This window comes from Mangifera indica, chromosome 11 (assembly GCF_011075055.1).
Source record: "Mangifera indica cultivar Alphonso chromosome 11, CATAS_Mindica_2.1, whole genome shotgun sequence".
NCBI lineage: Eukaryota > Viridiplantae > Streptophyta > Magnoliopsida > Sapindales > Anacardiaceae > Mangifera > Mangifera indica.
The window spans coordinates 188,641-210,401 of NC_058147.1; the positions used below are offsets into that span (position 1 = coordinate 188,641).

The window sequence follows — 21,761 nt, forward strand, 5'->3', positions numbered from 1 at the left end:
ATCACATACCATACCATACCATACCATCCGATCCGAGGATAATTCTGTTTGATAACCGATTCTCTTGTCCTGGCTCCTAGGGGTCAATGCATTAATTTCGTGTAAACATGAAACACCAAATCCTTACCATCAATAAATTAAATATTTTTTTCCTGCCCAAAAATGCAAATTAAAATACGAGGCCTATTTTTAAATTGGCCAAAAGACTTATTCTCACCCAAGGTATAGGAAAATCTCAAATTTTTATCCTCCAATTTTTAAAAGCTTAAACATCTACTCATAATCAATTTTTTACTAAAAATCTCAATTAGAATTAGAGGTAAAACCGTTATTTATTAAAAAAATAAAATTTTATTATATTTTTCTCTCCTATATTTAAAAACTTACATTTCCCCTTAACTCAAAGTTTGAAAAGTGAAAAAACCCCTTTAGGGTTTGTTTCTCTTCCTCCGACACTAATTTCTTCTTCTCTAACCATCAGTCGTCCTCTCTCCCTCCTTATCTCTCCTTTTGGTCTGTCTTCCTTGCCTCTTTAATCGTCTTCTATTAGAGATATAGACTTGTCATTTTCGTCTTAGACAAAGACTATTTGTCTTTCTCTAAGAGACGAAGACAAATTTGTTTTTGTTTCCTATCGAAGATGATTTTGTCTTTGTTTTCTATTGAAGATGGTTAGAGAGGTAAGAAAGAGAAATCGAAGGAGAGATAAGGGGGTAGGGAGGATGGTCGATGGTCGAAGAAGGAGAAATTGGGCGCTAGAGAAAGGGAAACAAACCTTTGGGGTTTTTTTTGTCATTTTCAAACTTTATGTTAGAAGGAAATGTAAGTTTTTAAATATGACAGAGAAAAAGATGATAAAACTTTAATTTTTTTAATAAATGATAATTTTACTCCTAATTTTAACTGAAATTTTTAACAACAATTTAGTTATAAATGAATATTTGAGTTTTTAAAAGTAAGAGGACAGGACAAATATTTCACTAAACCTTGGGTGCAAATAGGTCTTTTGGCCTTTTAAATTCTTTTAGCACAGTGCCTTCTTCCGCTTCTATAAATTACCCTCTTGTCTTCATTAACCTCTCCCCTTCTAATTTTTCAATTTCATAAACGGCTTGCTTCAATGGCGCCTCAACTACCATTATTGATTTCTTTGTTATTCGTTAATGGTGTTATGTCCACGACCTTCAACATGATTAATAAATGCGACTACACAGTGTGGCCGGGCACTCTTTCCAACGCAGACTCACCGGCACTCTCCACTACCGGTTTCGCCCTCCAAACCGGTGAGTCCAAATCTATAACGGCGCCGACTTCATGGGGTGGCCGCATGTGGGGTCGAACTCTTTGCTCCGAAGACTCCACCGGAAAATTCTCCTGCGTTACTGGTGATTGCGGCGCTGACAAGCTCGAATGTTCGGGAAAAGGCGCCACTCCGCCTGCCACGCTGGCTGAATTCAAGCTCGATGGCTATGGTGGTCTTGATTTTTACGATGTTAGCTTGGTCGATGGCTACAACCTTCCGGTGCTAGTCGTTCCTCAAGGAGGTAGTGGTCAGAATTGTTCAACGACGGGGTGTGTGGTGGACTTGAACGGCGCATGTCCTTCAGAGCTTAAAGTTACGAGTGAGGATGGAAAAGACGGCGTAGCTTGTAAGAGCGCGTGCGAAGCTTTTCAACAGCCACAATACTGTTGCAATGGGGCGTATAGTACGCCCGACACTTGCAAGCCAACTTCTTACTCAGAGATCTTCAAAAACGCGTGCCCGCACGCATACAGCTACGCCTACGACGACAAAACCAGCACCTTCACATGTGCGTCGGGACCCGACTACACTATTACCTTCTGTCCCACACCGAACACGAGGTAAATTCACTTTCACGTTAAAAGGGCATCGTCGTAAATTAAAAGATGAGTTCAATGTGGACGTTGAGTTCCGACGCCCAATGAAGCGCATTTTCCCATGGCTTTATAACGTCACTTTACATATTTTATTGTCCAGTACAATCCCCGAGGTAACGGATAGTTTTGTGTTTGCATTGCAGCCAGAAGTCCTCTCAGGATACAACAACGACCAACGCGCCTGTCATCAACAGCACAATGGTGTACCAAGGTGCTCTGGATGAAAGCGGCGCATCTCCGTCCACCAGTGCACACGTGTTGGGATCACATAGCATTGTAGTCATCATTGGCATGGCAATATGGAGTGTGGCAATGGCAAGGCAACAACTATACTAAAATGGATTAAACTGAATAGGGTTAGGGTAGGCCCGGTAGTATACAAACAGAACTTCGGCCGAGAACCGAGTTGCTGTACCCATATTAATCAGATACCTTTTCGTTCAAGGTCCATGTCAAATAAGACATTCGGTCCGAGGTGATGCGGAAATGGAAAAAGCTCACCTTTAGATTGATTGAAGCCATGGACTCGACAAATTGACGACATTTTTATGTTGACATTGCAGGAATCAGGGTAGGCTGTCAGTAGTTGTAGAAATAGGATTATTTATATATTATCATCCGGATGGGGGATTCATTTGTTGGTTCTTAGAATGTATTGTATTGGATTGGATTATTATCTAACCACCGCACTGATGCCAATAAAATGAATTTATTATTATTATATATATTTTTTTTGTCTTAATGTTAGCTGTCTTATTTCCACATCAAGCATGAACATGTTGTGTTATGCATGAAAATTAATGGATAATATATATTATACAGCTGGTAGTTGAGAATTTGTATTATTCTCTCCATTTTGCAATTTGCATTTGCCCTTCTTATTATGACTCAACTGATGGGACATTTCTCTGTCTCAATTTTACCTCTCTTTTTTTTTTTTTCAGGCCAAAAAGGCTATTTTCCATTCAAAGTATTAATTTTTTTCAAATTCTTACTCTTTAATTTTGAAAATATTATTTATCTATTCATAAGCAGTTAAAGTTAACGAAATTCTAACCCCTTAAAATTTTATTTCTTTTTCCTGCCTAAACCCAAAAAACTAATAATTTTTCTTATAAGTCAAGTTTTAAAAAATAACATATTCCCCCTAGGGTTTAGTTTTCAAACTTCAACGTCATCTCCAATGGCATCTCCTTTCTCTTCCTCTAGTGATCGCTTCCTCACCATCTCTCTCTTCATCCGGCAATCCCAAACCCAACCGGAGAGAATGTTTCATTGAGAAAAATGAAACATCGTCTTTCCAACAAAGACGAGATCTCTAGTCTTCCTCGATGAACATTAGGTCTCTCGTCTTCATTGGGAAAGATGAACAACTTCGTCTTTCTGACGAAGCTTGACCATCGGAGAGAGAGGAGGCATCAAAAGATATTTGTCATCAATGATGATATCAAATTTGACATCGGAGATTCGGGAACTAAACTCTAGGGGAAAAATGTCATTTTTTAAAACTTGGGTTAGAGAAAAACTTTTAGTTTTTAAGGTTTAGAAGGGGAAAAAGGACATTAAATTTTAGTTTATTTTTAATATTACAGATGAAATGATGATTTTATCTTTAAAACTGTTAATTTTAATTATTCATGGGTGGATATTTGAAATTTTTAAAGATAAAAGTTGAAAACTTAAGAAAGCAAGTACTTAAAAGAGGGAATAAGTCCTTTGGCCTTTTTTAAATAATTCAAATCAATCCGTGATGTTTTATATACTCTAACTTTGTCTTGTTGCTATTTGCATTTAAGGTGGATTCAAATGAAACTAACACAAATTTGAATAAAAATTGGCTCCAACTCAACTCAATAGTCAAAAAATAAAAAATAATCATGAAAAAGAATTATCAGAGAGGAAGCAAAGTTGTTGAAGAAAAAGAAAAATTGTCGAATTAAATTTGTCAACAATTTTTCGGCAACAATTTGCTAAATTCAAACCAATTTGATTCAAACTCAAACAAAAGCTACCCAGCTGGAGTTCAAGTCCAATCCTATTTTGCATCAGTTTCACGAGACTTGAATAAGCTAAATGTTAAAGAGTTTCCTGACAAGGTATCACCATCACTGGTTAAGAAGCAAACTTTGATCCTTTGTCGTCGGCCGCCGCGTGGTCCCTATATATGCAATGTTGTCATGGTGTATTAAATACCAGGAAATAAATAGTTATAGAGTAGAATATTCTTTTGCCCCATTTCTCTGGGAACACTAGTGTCTGTACATCTCCAAAAGTTTGAGCATGCTGCCATGGCAAAATGAAATCAATAGGAATTGATTCCCAGTAAACAAAGTAGGAATTGCTGTGTGGCTTTAGCAATATTAATTTATTAGTAAAACTTGTTGTTGATAAGTGTACTCATTGTTGAGCTTTCTCTAATCTCACAGACAACAATATAAATATCCCAATTAAAAACTAAAATAAATAAAAAAATATTGACATTGGTGACCACTTTGTGTAGAGGGCAAAAGCGTCCATAACATGTTGTTAACATCAGTAAGCTAAATTAAGCACGTTCATGTGGAATTTAACATGATCCGAATTTTGGAATGCATGGCTGCTTTAATATTGCAGAATTATTATGGGGGGGTGTGGGCGGTGTTGCCTACTTATCCACGGCTCTGAGTTGACAATGCATGCTTCACACATGATGGATGCGTCTCTATCGTTTAGCTGTGTTGTGTGTGTGTGTGTGTGTGTGGCGCTGAAGACTTAAGTTAGGCACCCAACCATACTTCCCAAAGCTCAACTTGTGTTTCCACTTACATTATTAATACCATTATGACTTCCCAACTCATTCCTTTTCATTTCATTTTTAGGATTTTAGGGTAGACAATGAGTAAACTCAAACCAACCTCATATATATTCTATTTGACTCAAATCAAATCCACCTTATATTAGTGAGACACACAATCACATAATATAAAATTAGTATTGTAGCCGCCGCAACAAGTAAAATCAGCCAACATGGATGATTATTTTTTTAAGAATGAATTTCAACTTGGAGAGAGAGTCCCAGCCCGGCGTAACGATTATGTGGTGGAAGGGGTCTCGTCTCACAATTCTTTTATAAAATATATATACTGTTGTAAGTTTCTAAAGTCCAATATTGCCAAATTTTGCTTTTACAACCAAGTTTATCAAGTAAAATTCGTTTTCTATTGCGTCTATTGACCCACTTCTATACCATCGCATTTTTCCTCGTCTCAGTCTGAAAGGAAAAGGAAAGCTTCATGGATGATGCGGGTACCAGGTGCCATGCAGATTTTGAAGTCGTAAATGGACTAATAGATTAGGTTTACATTTGACTAAGTAAATAAATCAACAAAAACACCTCTTAGTATTAATTTATCATATATTAGTCTCGTGAAATCATGAAACACAAATGCAGCCTCTTTTGACTAACCTCAACAAATCTTAAGAAATTCTGTAATATTGAGAGCGAAAGAAAACAATATTAATAAGAAAGAATAGTCTTTCGAGCACTAATATTCAAATGAGGCCCACCCTCACCCCACAAAGAAAAAACTTACAGAGAAGCCAGTCATTTACAATTGTATTTGGGATTTTCTTATAATAATTAATTTGTTGTTTTTTGAATCCTATATTACTATCATACGTAGTCTACTGTTGTTTGAAATCGTATTACTACTACTAATTATCAGGGTCATCCACTTCAATACAGAGTTACAAAAATCATTGTAGAAAGTGTTAGTGTGTGCAGAGGGTTTTAGAGTTGAACCTAAGTCCCCTAACTCTAGGTTTGAGATGCAAAGGATCAACTTTATCTTTTACGAGGAGCCCACTTGGCAGAATCCAACCTTTGTGGAGACTAGCTCAACAACTTACTTCTAGGATCTTCCACTTTAGTATAAGCTTATCAGAAGGCATTAGTGTGTACTTAAATTGATTTGCAGTGAATGGAATCAAACATGTATCTTATATTTGAGATTCCACACATAAACATGCATATGTTCTACATGTGATGCTAGCTTTTGCTACTGCCAGTAATACGCATTTTGGAAATCAAATAAAGATGATGAATTTGCAATAGCTAGCCAAAATGTACTCAAACTTTTTGGTGGCAGTGCTTGCATACACGTCAAAACTGTTGTTCTTTTTGACCCTTTTACGGATGCATGCAAATATATATATATATATATATGTTGACGTTACAAAGTAAGGTTTATCCAGTTCAGAGATTTTCCTAAACTTCCTTTCCAAAAAAGCATGTCTATGGTGACCTATCTTTCTATTTATTAGTCTACATTGATGAGCTTATAATATGAATTTTAAACCATGAATCGTGAGTTTTAGGTGAAATGACCCCATAAATTTTATTGCATGATTCCCATTTCTGAAACATGGCCCAGTTATCAGTTCTTCTTCGAACTGCCATGCATGGATATCAGTGAGCCAACATTTAACATACGAGTCAAAATGTGGCTACAATACAAGCAGATAGATGATTAATATAAAGTTGGGAAACAAAGGGGAAAAGCAGACCTTCCTTTATAGGTTATCAAATCAAAGATGCATCAGTAAAGGGAGTGAAAGGAGATGATAAAGTGAGGATTAATAAACGAAAATAAAAACAACAACAATGGTCCAACTGGTACTTTACACGATAGATAACATGTCAAAGGTCAGTAAAGAAGAAGATTAAGTGTACTGTAAAGATTTGTCCTTGTAGATAAGTTGACCCCATTTTGCTTTTTAATTCTCAGGCGCACGTTGTTATGGTTTTTCAACATGCAGCCTAGACGTTCCACTTGTAAAAAACACTTGGTCAACCACTTAAAAACAAATCAGTGGCCAACTTTCCTACATTGCAAACCTAAGTAGACATTTTCCTTTTGCACAACACCATCATGTACTGTAAGCCTCAACTTGTTAATTTCAAACCTAAGTGCTAGGAAAGATCTTTGGAGATATATGAAGACATTTTCCACGACAGAATGAGGTGGAAGAGCATTAGCATCAACATCTCTTTTCCTAAGCTCTAAAGCAAAGTCGGTTCCTCTGTTTTTTTTTTGGGGGGGTTTAAAGGATTCCAGGCCGATGTCCCATCCTAATCCTAAATCCTATATATGCTAATCTTTATTATTTTTATGATGTTAATAATATCTCCAATACCGCCCTCTGTTTTCTTCTTCATGGATAATTACATTTCATTATCAACTTAATCTTGGAGATTATTAGATTGACGAAATGTTCAACACCATCTACATAACCCAAGTTTTAATCTATTATCTCATCATTTTATGTCATACACCTGTCTAATGCAAAGCCAGACGGAATCAGATATGAAATATTGAAGGATCATAAAATGTAGAGATGGTAAAAAATAACAAAGAAATGTAGGAGGTAGGGCTTAATACAATTTGAGTTGGCTTGAATCAAATTCATGATTCAATTCGAACAACTCAATTTCAATCTCGAGATTAAATTGTTTGTCCATCCGATGATGTTATTTATCCAATGAATGAAATTGTTTACTTCAATGATAATCTTATAATGATATTATATACCAATTCAAACGAATCATGACTTGATTTTATCTAGACTTGACTCAATTCAAGATTAGGATAAAAACAAAATAATTATAAAATTTTTCAAACTTTTAGGGGGGTGAATTGACCTTCCTTAATCCCCTTCCCTCAATTTTGTCATTTATGAAGTCTCCTTAATTTTCTTTGTTATTCCTCTGCTTAAATGTATCTTCTCTGTTAAGTAAAAAATGGCAATGTGAACCAGGTGAATTGCGTGATCTAAATCATAAAATAATAGGAGGAATCTAATTCCATAGGATATAAGGTCATTGATTTTAATTAAAAAGCACGAGATTCTTAGACATTTAGGACCAAATGAATGTAGATCCAATGGGTCATCTCTTTTTAAGCGAAGAAAGAATCTTCAATAACACTATTATGGCGACTCAATTAATTAATTAATTAATTATCTACCTACATTATTAATGGCAGTTTGTAGAGTACAAGTAAAACTAAACATAGATTTGTCATATCAATCAGCGATATATGTATATACATACATATTCATTGCAAGCAAAGTTCCAATTCCACCGATTCCTAGTATTTTTGGAACCTGACTGACAATTGGATTTGCGTGTTTTCTTATTTAAAGAGATTTTTCTCCTAAATTTGAAAGTGGGATCGATGCGTGGCTGTTTTCTCGGGATTTTCCGGCATTCACATCGAAACATTTGGCTTTTGTACTGTAACTTGAATTTCTTCTTTTATGAAATAAGAAATAATGTCCAACCATTCCTATTTCGTCACGTTGAAATCCTCGCTGAATTACGAGGCTCCAGGCTTCTCAATCATCATATATAAATATTCAGATGGCCAAAGGACTATTTCCCACCCAAGTTTAGGTGCAATTCTAAAGTCATACCTATGAAGTTTAAAAATTTTAAAATTCCACCTATTAATCAATTAGAGTTAAAATTTTCAGTTAAATACAATAGAATAGATACATTTCTTGTTCCTTCTCCTTTCTATTGAATCTGTAAATGTTCTCAGAATTCTTGATCTTATTTATTTATTTATTATCATGCAGTCAAAAATCAGCAGATTCGCCTCCAACATCAAATGGTACCGGGTCAAGTAATGTACCACCAGTGGGCAATGGTTCATGGTTACCGAATTATGTTACCGAAGACTCGTGTAGGACGCTTAGTTCTTCAGCTTATGCTGTCTCTTTTATCTTTCTCTCCTAGTCTTTATTCATAGCAGCCCATAGGCACAGAGTAGTAGTAACTTCTAGGCCATTATTATTTCAGATATATTATTAATAACATATAAATAAAGAAAGGAAGAGATTTTGGAGGTCACAGGTCTTTATTCTAATTGATTTATATATAACATACGATAAAAGAGTACGCTTAACTGTGAATTTGAGTAATGTGGTTGGTGATGATAACTAAATAATGAGAACCACTGCTTGGATATGCAGTCATGGTAATCACGAGGAAGAAAGCACTCAAAACAGCTCATTCAATCTAACGTCTAACACTTCCGATTACGACTCAAAACATGCAATCCCCATAAGAAAAAATACAAACATCATAATTTATGCAGCTCATCATTAATAAGACTTCTAAAAACAAAAACAAAATTCCTGCTCTTTATGGTTACAATATCTACCATCTAAAGTTTAGAAAACTTTAAAATGCATGCATGTTGCAGTGCTTTTGGATTCTCTAAAGAAACTGTAATGTTGACCTGCTCATGCTATAGGGAATCTACAACTCATCCTTGACAGCTGAAGGCTCCGTACTAGCATCATCCTTGGCACCTTCGTCTTGGTTCATGGCACTAGTTGAATCCTCTTTTGTCTGTGTCTCTGCCTCCACCTCCTCAACATCATCTTCTTCCTCAACTCCGGCTTCAGGACTAATGTTAAGGCTAGACTTCACAGAGCTGTAAATTCGGGAGGCAAAATCTTTCGGGTCATTGAGTAAGAAGCCACTCTCCATAAGTGCCGTCTGGTAGATGAGCTGAGCTGTCTGTTTCACACTCTCATCCTGGAAAAAAAAAAAAATCCAAACAATGCTAAGAACAGAAATTCAAGAAATCTTGCAACTTTAAAAACTATTAATAAACCCAGCACAGCAAGGTATATTTTTCCAGGTACAAATATAATTGTCATTAAGACAATGAGAAAAGTTTTATCAAAAATACCTCAGCATTCTTCACAACTCTCTCCCGGAGCTCCTTGATTATCGGGTGCCTTGGATTGATCTCAAGCACCCTCTTGCCACGCATATACGCTTGCTTGCTAGCATCAGATAGAGTCTGAGACTGCATAATCCTCTCCATATTTGCACTCCATCCGTACTTTGATGTCACAACCACACATGGTGTGTCAGCCAAACGGTTGCTTATCTTCACATCATCAACATTCTCGCTAGCAAGGGCACCCTTCCACCACTTAGTGAGTTCCTTGAATGACTCCTTAAGTTCCTTATCCTTGGAGTCTTTCCCAAGTTTAAGACCCTCTTTGGAAACATTCTGGAACTTTTTGTCTTCGTAATCCATTAGGTATTGCATCAGGTATTCATCAACCGGATCTGTGAAGAAAATAACCTGGGAACAATGCAAACCACTAGAGTCAAATATAAATAAAAATAAGAAACAAAAAGGGGGGAACAAGAAACAGATGCACAATATTTCAGGAGCAACCAAATCATTCCCATACCTCATAATTCTTCTTCTTAAGCCTCTCGAGGAATGGAGATTTTTCCAATTGTTCCTTGTTGGTCCCAGTTATGTAAAAGATATCCTTCTGCCCAGCTTTCATTCTTGAAATGTATTGGTCCAGTGAAGTCAATTTGCCATCTGACTTTGTGCTGTAAGTACAAACTCCGTGTGTTATCTCTCACTGACAACAAGATCTTACATGCTGCCTCGGGCAGTAATATATGATGATAAACTCATAAATCCAAACAAATACCTCTCAAATCTGAGGAGTTTGGCCAATCGATTCCTATTGGCTGCATCCTCAATGATGCCAAGTTTGATGGATTTGCCAAACTCAGTCCAGAATTTTGTATACTGACCCTTCTTCTCATCATCATCACTTGATTTTTCAACGTCTGCATCATTATCAAGATCAAACATCAGCACCATTTTCAGTAACCATTATCACAGATAACATATAACAGCAAAACATAAATCACAGAACAGAAAAAAAAGGCAGTTTGTTTGGATTTGGATGGTCATATAAGCCAGAAAGTGCAGCCTGCTCACAAAGACTAACTTAATGCAATCTGACTTGGCAACAGGAATGGCTGACACACAGTTTTGATATAATGCACAAGGGAACAAAGAAAGGATAACCCTATGTTATATAAGAATAGCTTTAAAACAATTAGAGTGTACCCTTCTTGTCTTTGTCAGACTCATCAGGATCCTCATCCGCGATTTTACGGATCATATCAAGGGCCTTGCGAATGAGCTTCTTCTTGATTGTTTTCAAACTGTTGTGTTGTTGAAGCATTTCTCGTGATACATTAAGTGGCAGTGTATCAGAATCAACGAGTCCCTGCACAATTTGAATAACCATTAATTAAACCACTTTTATCTCAAATTTGGAGAAACAATCCCAGGGAACTTACAATAGACTTAGTTTTACCTTCAAAAAGCTAAGATATTTGGGTAAGAGCTCATCAAATTCGTCTGAGATAAAGACACGTCTGACATACAACTTCAAGTTGGATTTGTTGGTGTTGTAATAACTTTCATACAGATCATGAGGTGCTTTAGGAGGCACAAACAAAACAGCCTTGAACTCTACATCACCTTCAGCAGTAAAGTGGCTCCATGCTAAAGGCTTGTCATCACTAAAATCCTGTAGAATTAAATTTTGGTATACTCAGAATTTAATTCCCCAAAATAATATGATTCTCAAGTATCACACAGTTACCCAATATGATATAATACCTTGGCTAAAGAATGATAGAATTTGGTATATTCTTCCTCTGTCACTTCCTTTGGATTTCGCAGCCATATAGCCTTAACATCATTCAGGAGCTCCCACTCATAAGAAGTTTCCTTTACCGTCTTTGTCTTTGGCTTTTTATCAGAATCTTCATCTTCATCTTCACTTTTGTCAGTCTCCTCTTCCTCTGAGGAGCTGGTTTCAGCTGTTTGTAGCAACAGAGCACATAAGTATAACATATAAGAAGATAAATAAATAAATATACCAAGCCATTTAAGTAAGTACCTTTTTCCTCTTCCTCATCTTCATCTGAGGGAACTTCCACATCCACCTCTTTGCTAGCCCAAATATAGATGGGGAAGTTGATAAATTCAGAGTATTTCTTGACCAAATCCTGCAGAGAAAGAGAACAAATTGATCACAAAAGAGCAAAATGCATTGTGAAAACAATAACACTTAATTCTTGTCATTTATGTCAACATGCTAGTTCTAATCTCAAAGCAGTGAGCAGAAACCAAAGCAAACAAATAAAAATGTTTCATGAATATCCATTGGAAAACAAACATTAATATAAGAGGGAAAAGTCAATGTTTGTAGCCCTAAGAGAGATAAAAACTTTGTTCCATAAAATATTCCATGAAAGTGTAAACAAGAAAAAGAGAAAATGAAAAGTTAAATGCACAAAGGTCAAATTTGATGAAATACACACCTTCAACTTGGACTCCTCCAAGTACTCCCCAGCTTCCTCTCTAAGGTGTAATCTAATCTCAGTTCCGCGACCAATTGGCTCATTCCAAGTATCCTCAGAAACTGCAAATGCTCCATCAGCCTTTGATTCCCATACATACCTGAAATTCAAAAAATTAGCAAGACCATCATTTGGCAAACACATAAAGTTGGATTATCAAATTTAACAAATAAAACCAGTGCAAAAATCCTTACTGTATGTCATCATTATGCTTGCTAATAACTTCAACATAGTCAGAAACAAGATATACGGAGTAAAAGCCAACACCAAACTGCCCAATAAGATTGAGGTCTCCACCAGACTGCATTTTCTCCACAAATGCTGCACAAAAAAGCAATAATTATACTTAATATTGCTCAACAGTGTGCTCCATAAGAATAATCCCATCTTGTTAAGCAAAAGAATCTAGCCCTCACATATAAATGTACCTGAAGTTCCAGATTTCGCAATGGTTCCCAGGTTCTTGATTAAATCCTCCTTGGTCATACCAATACCTCTGTCACGAATTGAGAGAATTTTCTTCTCTTTGTCTAACTTAATCTGTGTATTCCATATCAAATCAAACAAATTTAATAAGGTGTACAATTTAATAAGATAAAATAAATGTAACTAAGTATCTCTGTATTTGATTCGCCACAAACCTGGATCTCAAGCTTAGTGTTGTCTCCTTCACCCAAAACCTCTTTGTCTGTTAAGGAAAGGAATCTAATCTTGTCCAGCGCCTGAAATTCCGTGAAAAAATCCATAAAAATCTTAGTGAAAATGCATGAAGATTTGAGAAACTTATTTTAGAAATATACACTTACATCAGAAGCATTGGAGATCAACTCTCTAAGAAAAATATCTTTATTGCTGTAGAGAGAATTGATAAGAATGTCCATGAGGCGAGACACCTCAGCCTGGAATTCAAATTTCTCCGCATTACTACGAAGGGACCTCTTCGAGATCGACTCCGCTTCCCTAAAACAAAAGCATGCATTTGGTTTCATACGACGAATTGCTACAAGAAGAAACACCACAAAAACAAATATATAGTACCAACCTCTTCACTACATCAGAATCTGTCGATAATCCATTCGGTACAGCACCAAGCTTTTCCTCCACTTTTGGAGGATCCGCTAGTTTATCAGATTCATCTTCTGCTTTCGCCTGGAACTTTTGGCCTAAACAACCATAGATTTATTGCCAAACCAATTCAGTAAGTTCTTAAACTCAAACTAAGTTTCCAGATCCGAAAAAAGTAACACTCTTACCTTGATCTGGAATGAGAGCACTGAAGAAAAATAGAATCAAGAGGGAAGGTATCGTCCACTTCCTCATGGTTCACTTGCAGCTTCAATCAGTTACAAAGTACAAACTATTTCTCTAAAACCCTTCTTCAGCATTCATTCCATTAAATAGATCTGAGGCGACTTCACTACTTCGACTTGGACACCAACGTGGATGATCTGACGGTTCACAATTGTTAATTGATACGTGGCGATATGTAATTGGACAAGTTTGTTTCCTTGACGTGGAGAATTTAAGTGTATAGGACGGCCCCACGAGAAGACTGAGAAATGGAGTCAACTTAACCAAACTGATTGGCCAATCTTTGCCAAGTTGGCTGATCTGACGACTGTGATTTATTTGTGAACGTGGCAGACCTTAGTTTATCTAATTTTCTATTTAAAGCGTAGATTCAACTGCACAAAGTTTCTAGATCATTCCACGGAAGCGTTCGACTCCCAGATTAACCGTAGTTAAAATGTTGGACAGTAATTAACACTCATCTGATTTGGGCCGAGATTAAAATTTATTCAGGTTTGTGAACCCATTCTTCTCTAGTCAGTCAGTGAGCTTGAATTACACCTCTGCGGCTCTGCTCGAAAGTATAACGTACCATGCCAGCCATGACTAGAACTGGACGTTATCTGTCTGCATAGTAGAGGTGGATTTGGTGCCAATCAAGGTTAAGTTTAAAGCTGTTTTATTGGACCAAAAGGCCTAATTTGAGCTAGCTTTGTTTGGGTTAAAATGTAATATCATTAAAGAATTATTAATAAATTAAATAATATTATTAAATGATAAATAATGATATAAATAAGACAAATATTATTATTATCAAATAGATAAATAAATTTATCTTAATTTTAATTGTATTGTTAGAGCATTAACTTAAATCGACTTATTTGAATTAAAAAATAAATTCAAACTAAATTAATCTTAATTAAATTTGTTAATCAAACCATTTAAATTTAAGTAAGAGTAACTACAGCTTGAGCAATGAAATTGTCAAAAAATCACCTGTAAGTGTTTTTTTTGCACAAACTTTTTATCTTTTCTAACTCTTCTTCATTTCCATGATTGATTTTCATTAATCAAACAAGCTAAACACGGTATCGAATTAATTTTTGTCTTTTTGTTCAGATTTCTCGTGTTCACGTCATCGCGTTTCCTCCGTTAAAAACGCTGCCACGTAATGTGTAATCCTTGGGTAACTTGGCTTATTGGATGGGTAGTCTAGTCCCTGTAAGTCATTAATTGCCATAAATAAATACAACTAATTCATGCATATTTCGTACTAAGTGGGATCAACAACTTCCCTTTTGCCCAATTGCTCCGCTTCAGATCAGAGTCGTTTCGTCAGTCATGGTGAATGTGGAAGGAAGTTGCATAACGATAACGAGGATAGTCACACAAATGCACGAGCTCAATGAAAACTAGGCAAAATGTTATGAATTGTGAAACCCACCCCATTTCGATTTTGTTGCCTATCTAGGTCTTTCGTACTTATCACCTCTTTTCTCTTTATCACATATTAAATCAATTTTTATTTATTACCGCTTTTGCATTATTAAATTATTATGATCCGTTATTTTTTATTTTACTTAAGATTTTAATTGATATATTGATAAATCATTTCAACTCTTTAACTTGATCAAAACTAATTTTTAGTTTATCGTATTTGCCTTTTTTGCTCACATTTTCTCTATATATATGAATAACCTATTTCAGTTATTCTATTTATTTTAATTAATACATGTCAGCAAGATTTTCATATTGTTAATGAAGCTCTTGTGTGTAGCCAGCTGCTAACACATATTGTTTGTGAGGAAGCTTAAGAAATAACTTATCACATGCTGTGAATGTTTGGCGTGATGGATGAAAAAGTGTTTTTAGGCAAACATTGATGGAAAAAAAATTTAATTCACTCTTGCTAGAATGATGCTGTCACCTCATGCTCTAACAACATAATATAAGATAAAAGATGATGGTCCATGTTTTCACAATCATAATTTGTTCACATCTCAATTTCATACTTAATTATTCTTTAGACCAAATCAACACAAAATATTGCGTGGGCGAAATCGCAACGTTCATCACGACGACTATGTCATCTTTTTTCTAGCATTATTCACGCGTGCATAACGACGTCGTGTACCAGCCCCTGGAAGAGGTAATGAGTTCCCATCACTGAGTACACGTGGCATAACCTCTTTGGACTGTCAAAAACCCGCGGGTGCTTGACAAATAAGAGATAAATACCTCTACTTTCCCTTCAAAAGAAAATCCCAAGAGGCCGAAAATGAAGATAAGCTCAATAAAACCAGGGCAATCCAATCATCTCCACTTTTCGTAATCTCAACTTCATAGTAAAACCAAACCCACCAGACCAGCCCGACATTCCCAATACAAATAACCCAATTTTATTTTCTTATTTTTCAAAACAAAACAGAGAAGAAGAGCGTGACAGACATGGCAGTATGTGATGCCGTGATTGGGAATTTGACGACGATCTACATAGCGGTGATAGCAGGAATCAAGGCGTACGGTCTGGTGTCTGGACGGAGCTTCAGTAGTGGTTTTGTGCTGATTGCATCGACCACAGTAGTGGGTGTCATCTTGATCGGGACGCTGACGTGGGACGTGTCACGTAAAGCCACCTATGTAATTGCGCGTGATCATCACGTCCACAGCCACCACGAGATGTGCAAGGGTGGTATTTGCTGGCACGGTGTGGCGGTAAGGTCACCGGCTTCTCAGGTCCGGTTCCGGCTGCCTCAGCAAGTTCCGTACGGTGCTTTATAAAACGAATAAAAAAAAAGATCAAGTGTAAGGTAGATGTATGTATATATATATTTATAGAATATGTTTTTGGATTGTTGGTGTTTGTTGGTGAAGCCACGAGGTGTTTGCGTTTTTGATTGAGAGGAATAAGGATAATATAATAAATATGCAGTAGGTATGTATAAACGGAATGGAATAAATGAGTATGATGTAGCAGAAAGCATTGTTAGTTTGAAGCTTTTGTTGGCTATCTATATTCGAGGCGTGGGCAACGATGAACGAACAAACGAGCAATTGAAGATTGGCTTGGTAGTGCTCCAAGTGTAGATGGGCTCGACTCGATAGGAGAGGATATGAGTTTGAAATTGGCCGGAGATTTATCAACATCAGACTTGTAGTGGCAATGAAATTGGTTATTAGATCTGGGGTTTGTATCTCAGGCCGTGATGTGGTGAAGAGCTGATTGCCTTATATTTGCTATTTGCCTAATAATACGCAATGAACAATGGCGCTTCCTTCCCAACAACTGTCTGCCATAGTTGTGTGTACATTTCTTATAGTGATTTTCTTCAGTGAGTAAATAAGTTGTTTGTGATTTTGAATTGAATTGATCCGATTGTTCATGCTTTTTCTTTCAAGTTTGGATTTTTGAGATATTATTGCAAACACTCTCGCCTGTAACACATTATTACTCAATCCAATCGTCTTTTCATTGGATGTCAGTAGCATTATAATTTATTTGTAATCACCCGTAATTTGGACTTAAAATACAGTTATAAGTTGGTCAAAAGACTTATTCTCACTGTGGATTACTCCATTGATAAACTTTCATTCTTTAAATTTTGAAAATTCAAATACTCATTTGTTAATTATTAAAATCAATTATAAAATCTTTTAATTATAAAGGTGTAGTTGTTATTTAACTTATAATATTAAAATAATAAAATTTTATCTTAATTTATCACTTAAATTTTTTAAATTAATAATTTTTTTCAACGTCGATTTTTAAAATTTTTAACTTTTTTCCTTTAGGTTATTTTTTTTCCTTCCTTCTTTGATGATCTTCTCTATCTCTAACCGACTTTCTCTTCCCACCCATCTTTTTTCTTTGTCTCGAACAATAAAGGTTGGAGATTTTTTTAACTTATAATATTAAAAAAATAAAATTTTATCTTAATTTCTCACTTAAAATTTTAAAACTAATAATTTTTTCCAACTTCAGTTTTTAAAACTTAACTTTTTCCCCTTAGGTTTTTTTTTTTTCCTTCCTTCTTCGACGATCTTCTCCATCTCTAAACGACTTTCTTTTCCCACCCATCTTTTTCTTTGTCTCAGACAATGAAGGTTGAAGAGTTGTCGCAAATGATAATAATAGAAGATGAAAGGAGGACAACGAATCCACCTTTGTCTCTCCTGCTTTTCGTGCCTCTATTGTGCCCATTCGACCGATCTTTTGAGATCCAAAGACGAAGAGAGCATAGGAGAGAAAGAGAGGATCTCATTCTATCTCTTCACTTATTTTTGACAAAGAGTGCTAGAAAAGAAGACGGGTGAAAAGGTAAAGTTAGTCAAAGATATAGAAGATAGTCGAAGAAGAAAGGAAAAAAAAAAACCTTAGGCAAAAAATTAAGTTCTTAAAACTTAGATTAGGGGAAAATTAAAAATTTTAGATAGATAAAATTTTATTTTATTTTTTACATATTATAGGTTAAATAATAATTTGTTAGGTTTAATAGATATTTGAATTTTTTAAAATTTAATGAGTAGCGCAGTGTGGGAACAATTCTTTTGACCTTGTAAATATATAACAAATTGTATTTTAATTTTGTTACATGTGTAATGAAAAACCATAGTTTAAGTGTGAATAAACCTTGTAAGCTACGCTGAAGAAACACGAGGAACTAACTCAATATCAAGCAGATTTTCCTACTCTTCCCCTGCATGCCTATAAAGCAAAACGAACATTTCCTGTACATTAAAATTATCCTATTTTATACATACTAGATATCAAATCTCAATGATAGACTCGCATTTACCTACTCATCCACGATTAAAATTAACTGAATCTATTTGTTATATTATTTTTCCCCTTTAAACCTTAAAAACTAATAATTTTTTTTAATTTAAGTTTCAAAAATAACATTTTTCCCTTAGCGTTTATTATTTTCCAGATTCAATTTTTTCAATAATGAAGAGACCTCTCCAATAATCTCTAAGCAACATCTCTTTCTCTTCAATAAATCCTCTTTTTGGCATTGTACGATGTTGTCATAATCAGAAAATGAAAACGACTCGTCTTCATCTATAACAAAAACTCTTTGTAGCACAGTGTTAGAAGGAAGACACACCGAAGAGGAAGAAACATGATCTGGAGATTGTTAGAGAAGTCTCTTCGTTGTCGAAAAAATAAATCTGAAAAATTAAAAACTTTAAAGAAAAATGGTATTTTTAAAAATTTGGATTAAAAAAATTGTTAGTTTTAGAATTTAAAAGATAAAAATGAGATTGAATTTAAATATATTTTTAATATTAAATATAAAATAATAATTTTATATAAAATTAATAAATTTAATTATCTATTTATGGATAAATAAATTTTTTAAAATTACGAATGGAAAACTTGGGCAAGGGTGGGAATAACTCCTTTGGCCTTAGATTTATTTATATTTTCTTGTATGATTAAATACAATTTTCCACCCATGGTTTTTGGAAATTCTGTCTCACCCCTTGAATTCATGACATAAAAAATATCTTATAATCACGAATAAATGGTTTAATGATATTTTCGTATATTCCTATCCTAGATCATGACGTTTTCCAAACTTAAATTACTGCCGTCTGATCAACCTACATCTTCTTATCAAAATATCCAAACAAATTAAAATTCATCCGACGCTCACGCTTCCTAGGAATATAATCGCCTTAATAACAACCTAACAAAATTTCCTTTGCGTTTTGACCGTCAGTCAGTCTCTCCACCCACCCCTTTACTTTCTTCACTCTCTCCTCACCTTCATCCGACGGACCAGGACGAAAGCGACATGGCTGAATCTCCATCTCAGACTGCCTCACCGACCGCCTCTTTCGATACTGACACGACACAGTATTGGTGCTATCACTGCGAGAAACACGTTTCTATAGAAACCCTAGCCAATCTTCCTGATGTTATTTGCCACGAATGTAAAAACGGCTTCGTAGAATCAATCCCCGCTCCAACCTTCTCACCACCTACACTGACTCCTGATAACATCGATGATCCTTCTTTTGGATCTCAGTTCCTTCATGTTCTCCGTTTAATCGCTCAGGCAGCGCGAGAGGAGGACGATGATGACGATGCGAACGAGGAGGAGGGAGACAATGAAGACGACGAGGAACATGAAGCAGGTGGAGAAGATCAGTTCGGTAACGAGAACGAAGAGAACAGAGAAATTGATGACGAAGAAAGTCTGAGACGAAGGCGACGTGAAGAACTCCGTCTCCGGATCCGAGACTTCGCGACACGAGCAAGAACCGGACGGAACCGGATCCTGGAATGGACTGATATTCTGATGGGTCTAGAAGACAACTCAATCGAATTTCGTCTAGAAGTTCCAGAATCGGACCGTTACATTGGTAATCCTGAGGACTACGTGGACGCCGCTGACTATGAAGCTTTGCTGCAGAACTTGGCTGAAAGTGACGGTGGACGGAGAGGGGCCCCACCTGCTGCAAAGTCAGCTGTATTGGAGTTACCGACAGTGGAGATATCGTCGAAGCAGGAGGCAATTGTGTGCGCTATATGTAAGGACGTGGTCAATGTTGGTGAAACGGCGACGAAGTTACCTTGTGCACATTTGTATCACGGGAATTGTATTGTGCCGTGGCTAGGTTCCAGGAACTCATGTCCAGTTTGTAGATTCGAGCTGCCAACTGATGATCCTGAGTACGAGGAGGAAAGGAATAAGAGAGTTGGAGTCGGTGGAGCTTCAGTCTCGTCCAGAGAGAACACGAATTCGGGCGGGTTGATATGAAGTGGTATCCTCTCTAGTTATGTGATTTTCTTTTTTTCTTCTTAATTTCTGGTTAATGGACTTTTGGCTTTTTATTTGCTTGTGAATTTAACCCGAGTGATTTTTTTTTCCTTTTAAAGTTTACTGTCCGTGTATATAAATATTGGTTAAATATGGGACGCTTAATGTCATGTGCAACCCAATTCTATACTCTGATGATTGAAATAAAAGCATATGAGGCATTGCATTCATTGGAGAAGTAGAAGTATGCCCCCAACATTGGAACTGGAAATTACTAGATGTATACCATTTTCTTAGTTTAGTCTGAGACTGATTTAAGTTTGCAAGTCTCATTGCTTTTTTCCTCTAATTCATACTGACTGTTATACCTCATTATTTCTTTCAAATTTTCACGCATTGAAACATTTAGAACTGATAGTGTTATGGGTAATGCATAGCATGTTTTGAAATCATCGATTTCACTACTTTTTTTTTTTGGTTTTATTTACCTTTATATGCATATGCATGGGAAAGTAGAACAGGTGGGGAATATTTTTCATTTGTAAATACAGCTTCAACAGATGGTGAGGTGATGGTTGCTCCTGCTGGCCAATTTTTCTTGCTGGAATTTGTGGTTTATCTGCTTTATGATTATGCAGTTTCTTCACCTTATAGGTGCATGTTAAGCATACCAGGCCTGCTTTCTCTTGCTGTTTCTTATGTGGTTATATCAATACACCCACCATGGATAGGATATGGTTGCATGTCTTGCTTATCAACCCACCCTCCTAAGATATACCAAATTAATAAATTGGTTTGAAGATATTTGAAATTTCTTGAACAGTTTAGCATCAATACAGAACATAAATTTCAAATTTGTTGTCATATCATGTAGTTGATGATTGAAGAAATGGAAAATATTCTTAATTATCATTCCCTGTGAACCTGTAAATGGATGTATGCCATAAGCTACGTTCTATTTTGTTTTGGGCAAGTCTTCCTTTTGCGATTTTTTATTGGAAGTTTATTTGTTCTCTTACATTTAGTTTTTAGTTTAGAACGTTTTATGAACACTTAACTGTGTGAAACTTTTTGGAGCATTTCTTTGTAGCTTATGAAACAAGCTTATTGGTTAATTTAGTTTCATATTATTTCTCCTAACGATAGATGGTTAATGAAGAACTTTATACAGATAGACTAATCATTTATAGTGGGCAAGCCAAAATGTAGGCATAACACCTTTTTTCTGCCTTTGGGGATTTTGTACTTCAGATTAGGGCTTCTGTTATGATAAAAGAAGGGCCCTTTTGTTCTTTCTGCCCAAGGGTTACTTTGCCTTAAGTTCCAAGTTTAATCTTCATCAAAATTCGACGATGCTTTTGTGCATGGTACTGGATGGAAGTTGAAATCTATGCATTCTTTATTTAGGAGAATTGAAAGTATAGTGTGATGTTTGTTTATCCTTCAGATTATTTCACTGTAGGCTGCAGCTGAAGATAGGAGTGAATTTGAATTGAGCCGAGTTTAAGTTGATAATGAATCAACTTATTGAGCTCAAACTCAACTCAACATTG

General features: G+C 35.8%; 4 protein-coding genes across 4 annotated transcripts; 3 read left to right on the forward strand and 1 right to left on the reverse strand.

Moving 5' to 3' along the window:
• The first annotated feature begins 1,067 nt into the window (after nt 1-1,067).
• LOC123230191 (thaumatin-like protein 1b) lies at nt 1,068-2,628 on the forward strand. The gene is made up of 2 exons (XM_044656350.1): nt 1,068-1,863; nt 2,043-2,628. Exons 1-2 carry the CDS (start codon nt 1,121-1,123, stop codon nt 2,233-2,235), a joined length of 936 nt encoding a protein of 311 aa, XP_044512285.1. The 5' UTR covers nt 1,068-1,120; the 3' UTR covers nt 2,236-2,628.
• Nucleotides 2,629-8,953: 6,325 nt separating this feature from the next.
• Nucleotides 8,954-13,558, reverse strand: LOC123230189 (endoplasmin homolog). The gene is made up of 15 exons (XM_044656346.1): nt 13,402-13,558; nt 13,191-13,311; nt 12,955-13,108; nt 12,790-12,870; nt 12,577-12,688; nt 12,343-12,469; nt 12,110-12,248; nt 11,686-11,794; nt 11,403-11,605; nt 11,095-11,310; nt 10,842-11,004; nt 10,414-10,555; nt 10,159-10,309; nt 9,642-10,046; nt 8,954-9,484 (listed from the first exon to the last, which is right to left on the reverse strand). The coding sequence occupies exons 1-15, from the start codon at nt 13,466-13,468 to the stop codon at nt 9,203-9,205; spliced, it is 2,472 nt and encodes an 823-aa protein (XP_044512281.1). The 5' UTR covers nt 13,469-13,558; the 3' UTR covers nt 8,954-9,202.
• Nucleotides 13,559-15,787: 2,229 nt separating this feature from the next.
• On the forward strand, nt 15,788-16,915 carry LOC123229596 (the record flags this gene model as incomplete). Its single annotated transcript, XM_044655518.1, has 1 exon — nt 15,788-16,915. A coding segment is annotated over one exon (432 nt), but the record flags the coding sequence as incomplete, so codon positions are not given.
• Nucleotides 16,916-19,127: 2,212 nt separating this feature from the next.
• Nucleotides 19,128-20,438, forward strand: LOC123230196 (E3 ubiquitin-protein ligase CIP8-like). The gene has a single exon (XM_044656355.1). It carries the CDS (start codon nt 19,240-19,242, stop codon nt 20,206-20,208), a length of 969 nt encoding a protein of 322 aa, XP_044512290.1. The 5' UTR covers nt 19,128-19,239; the 3' UTR covers nt 20,209-20,438.
• The last annotated feature ends 1,323 nt before the right edge of the window (nt 20,439-21,761 follow it).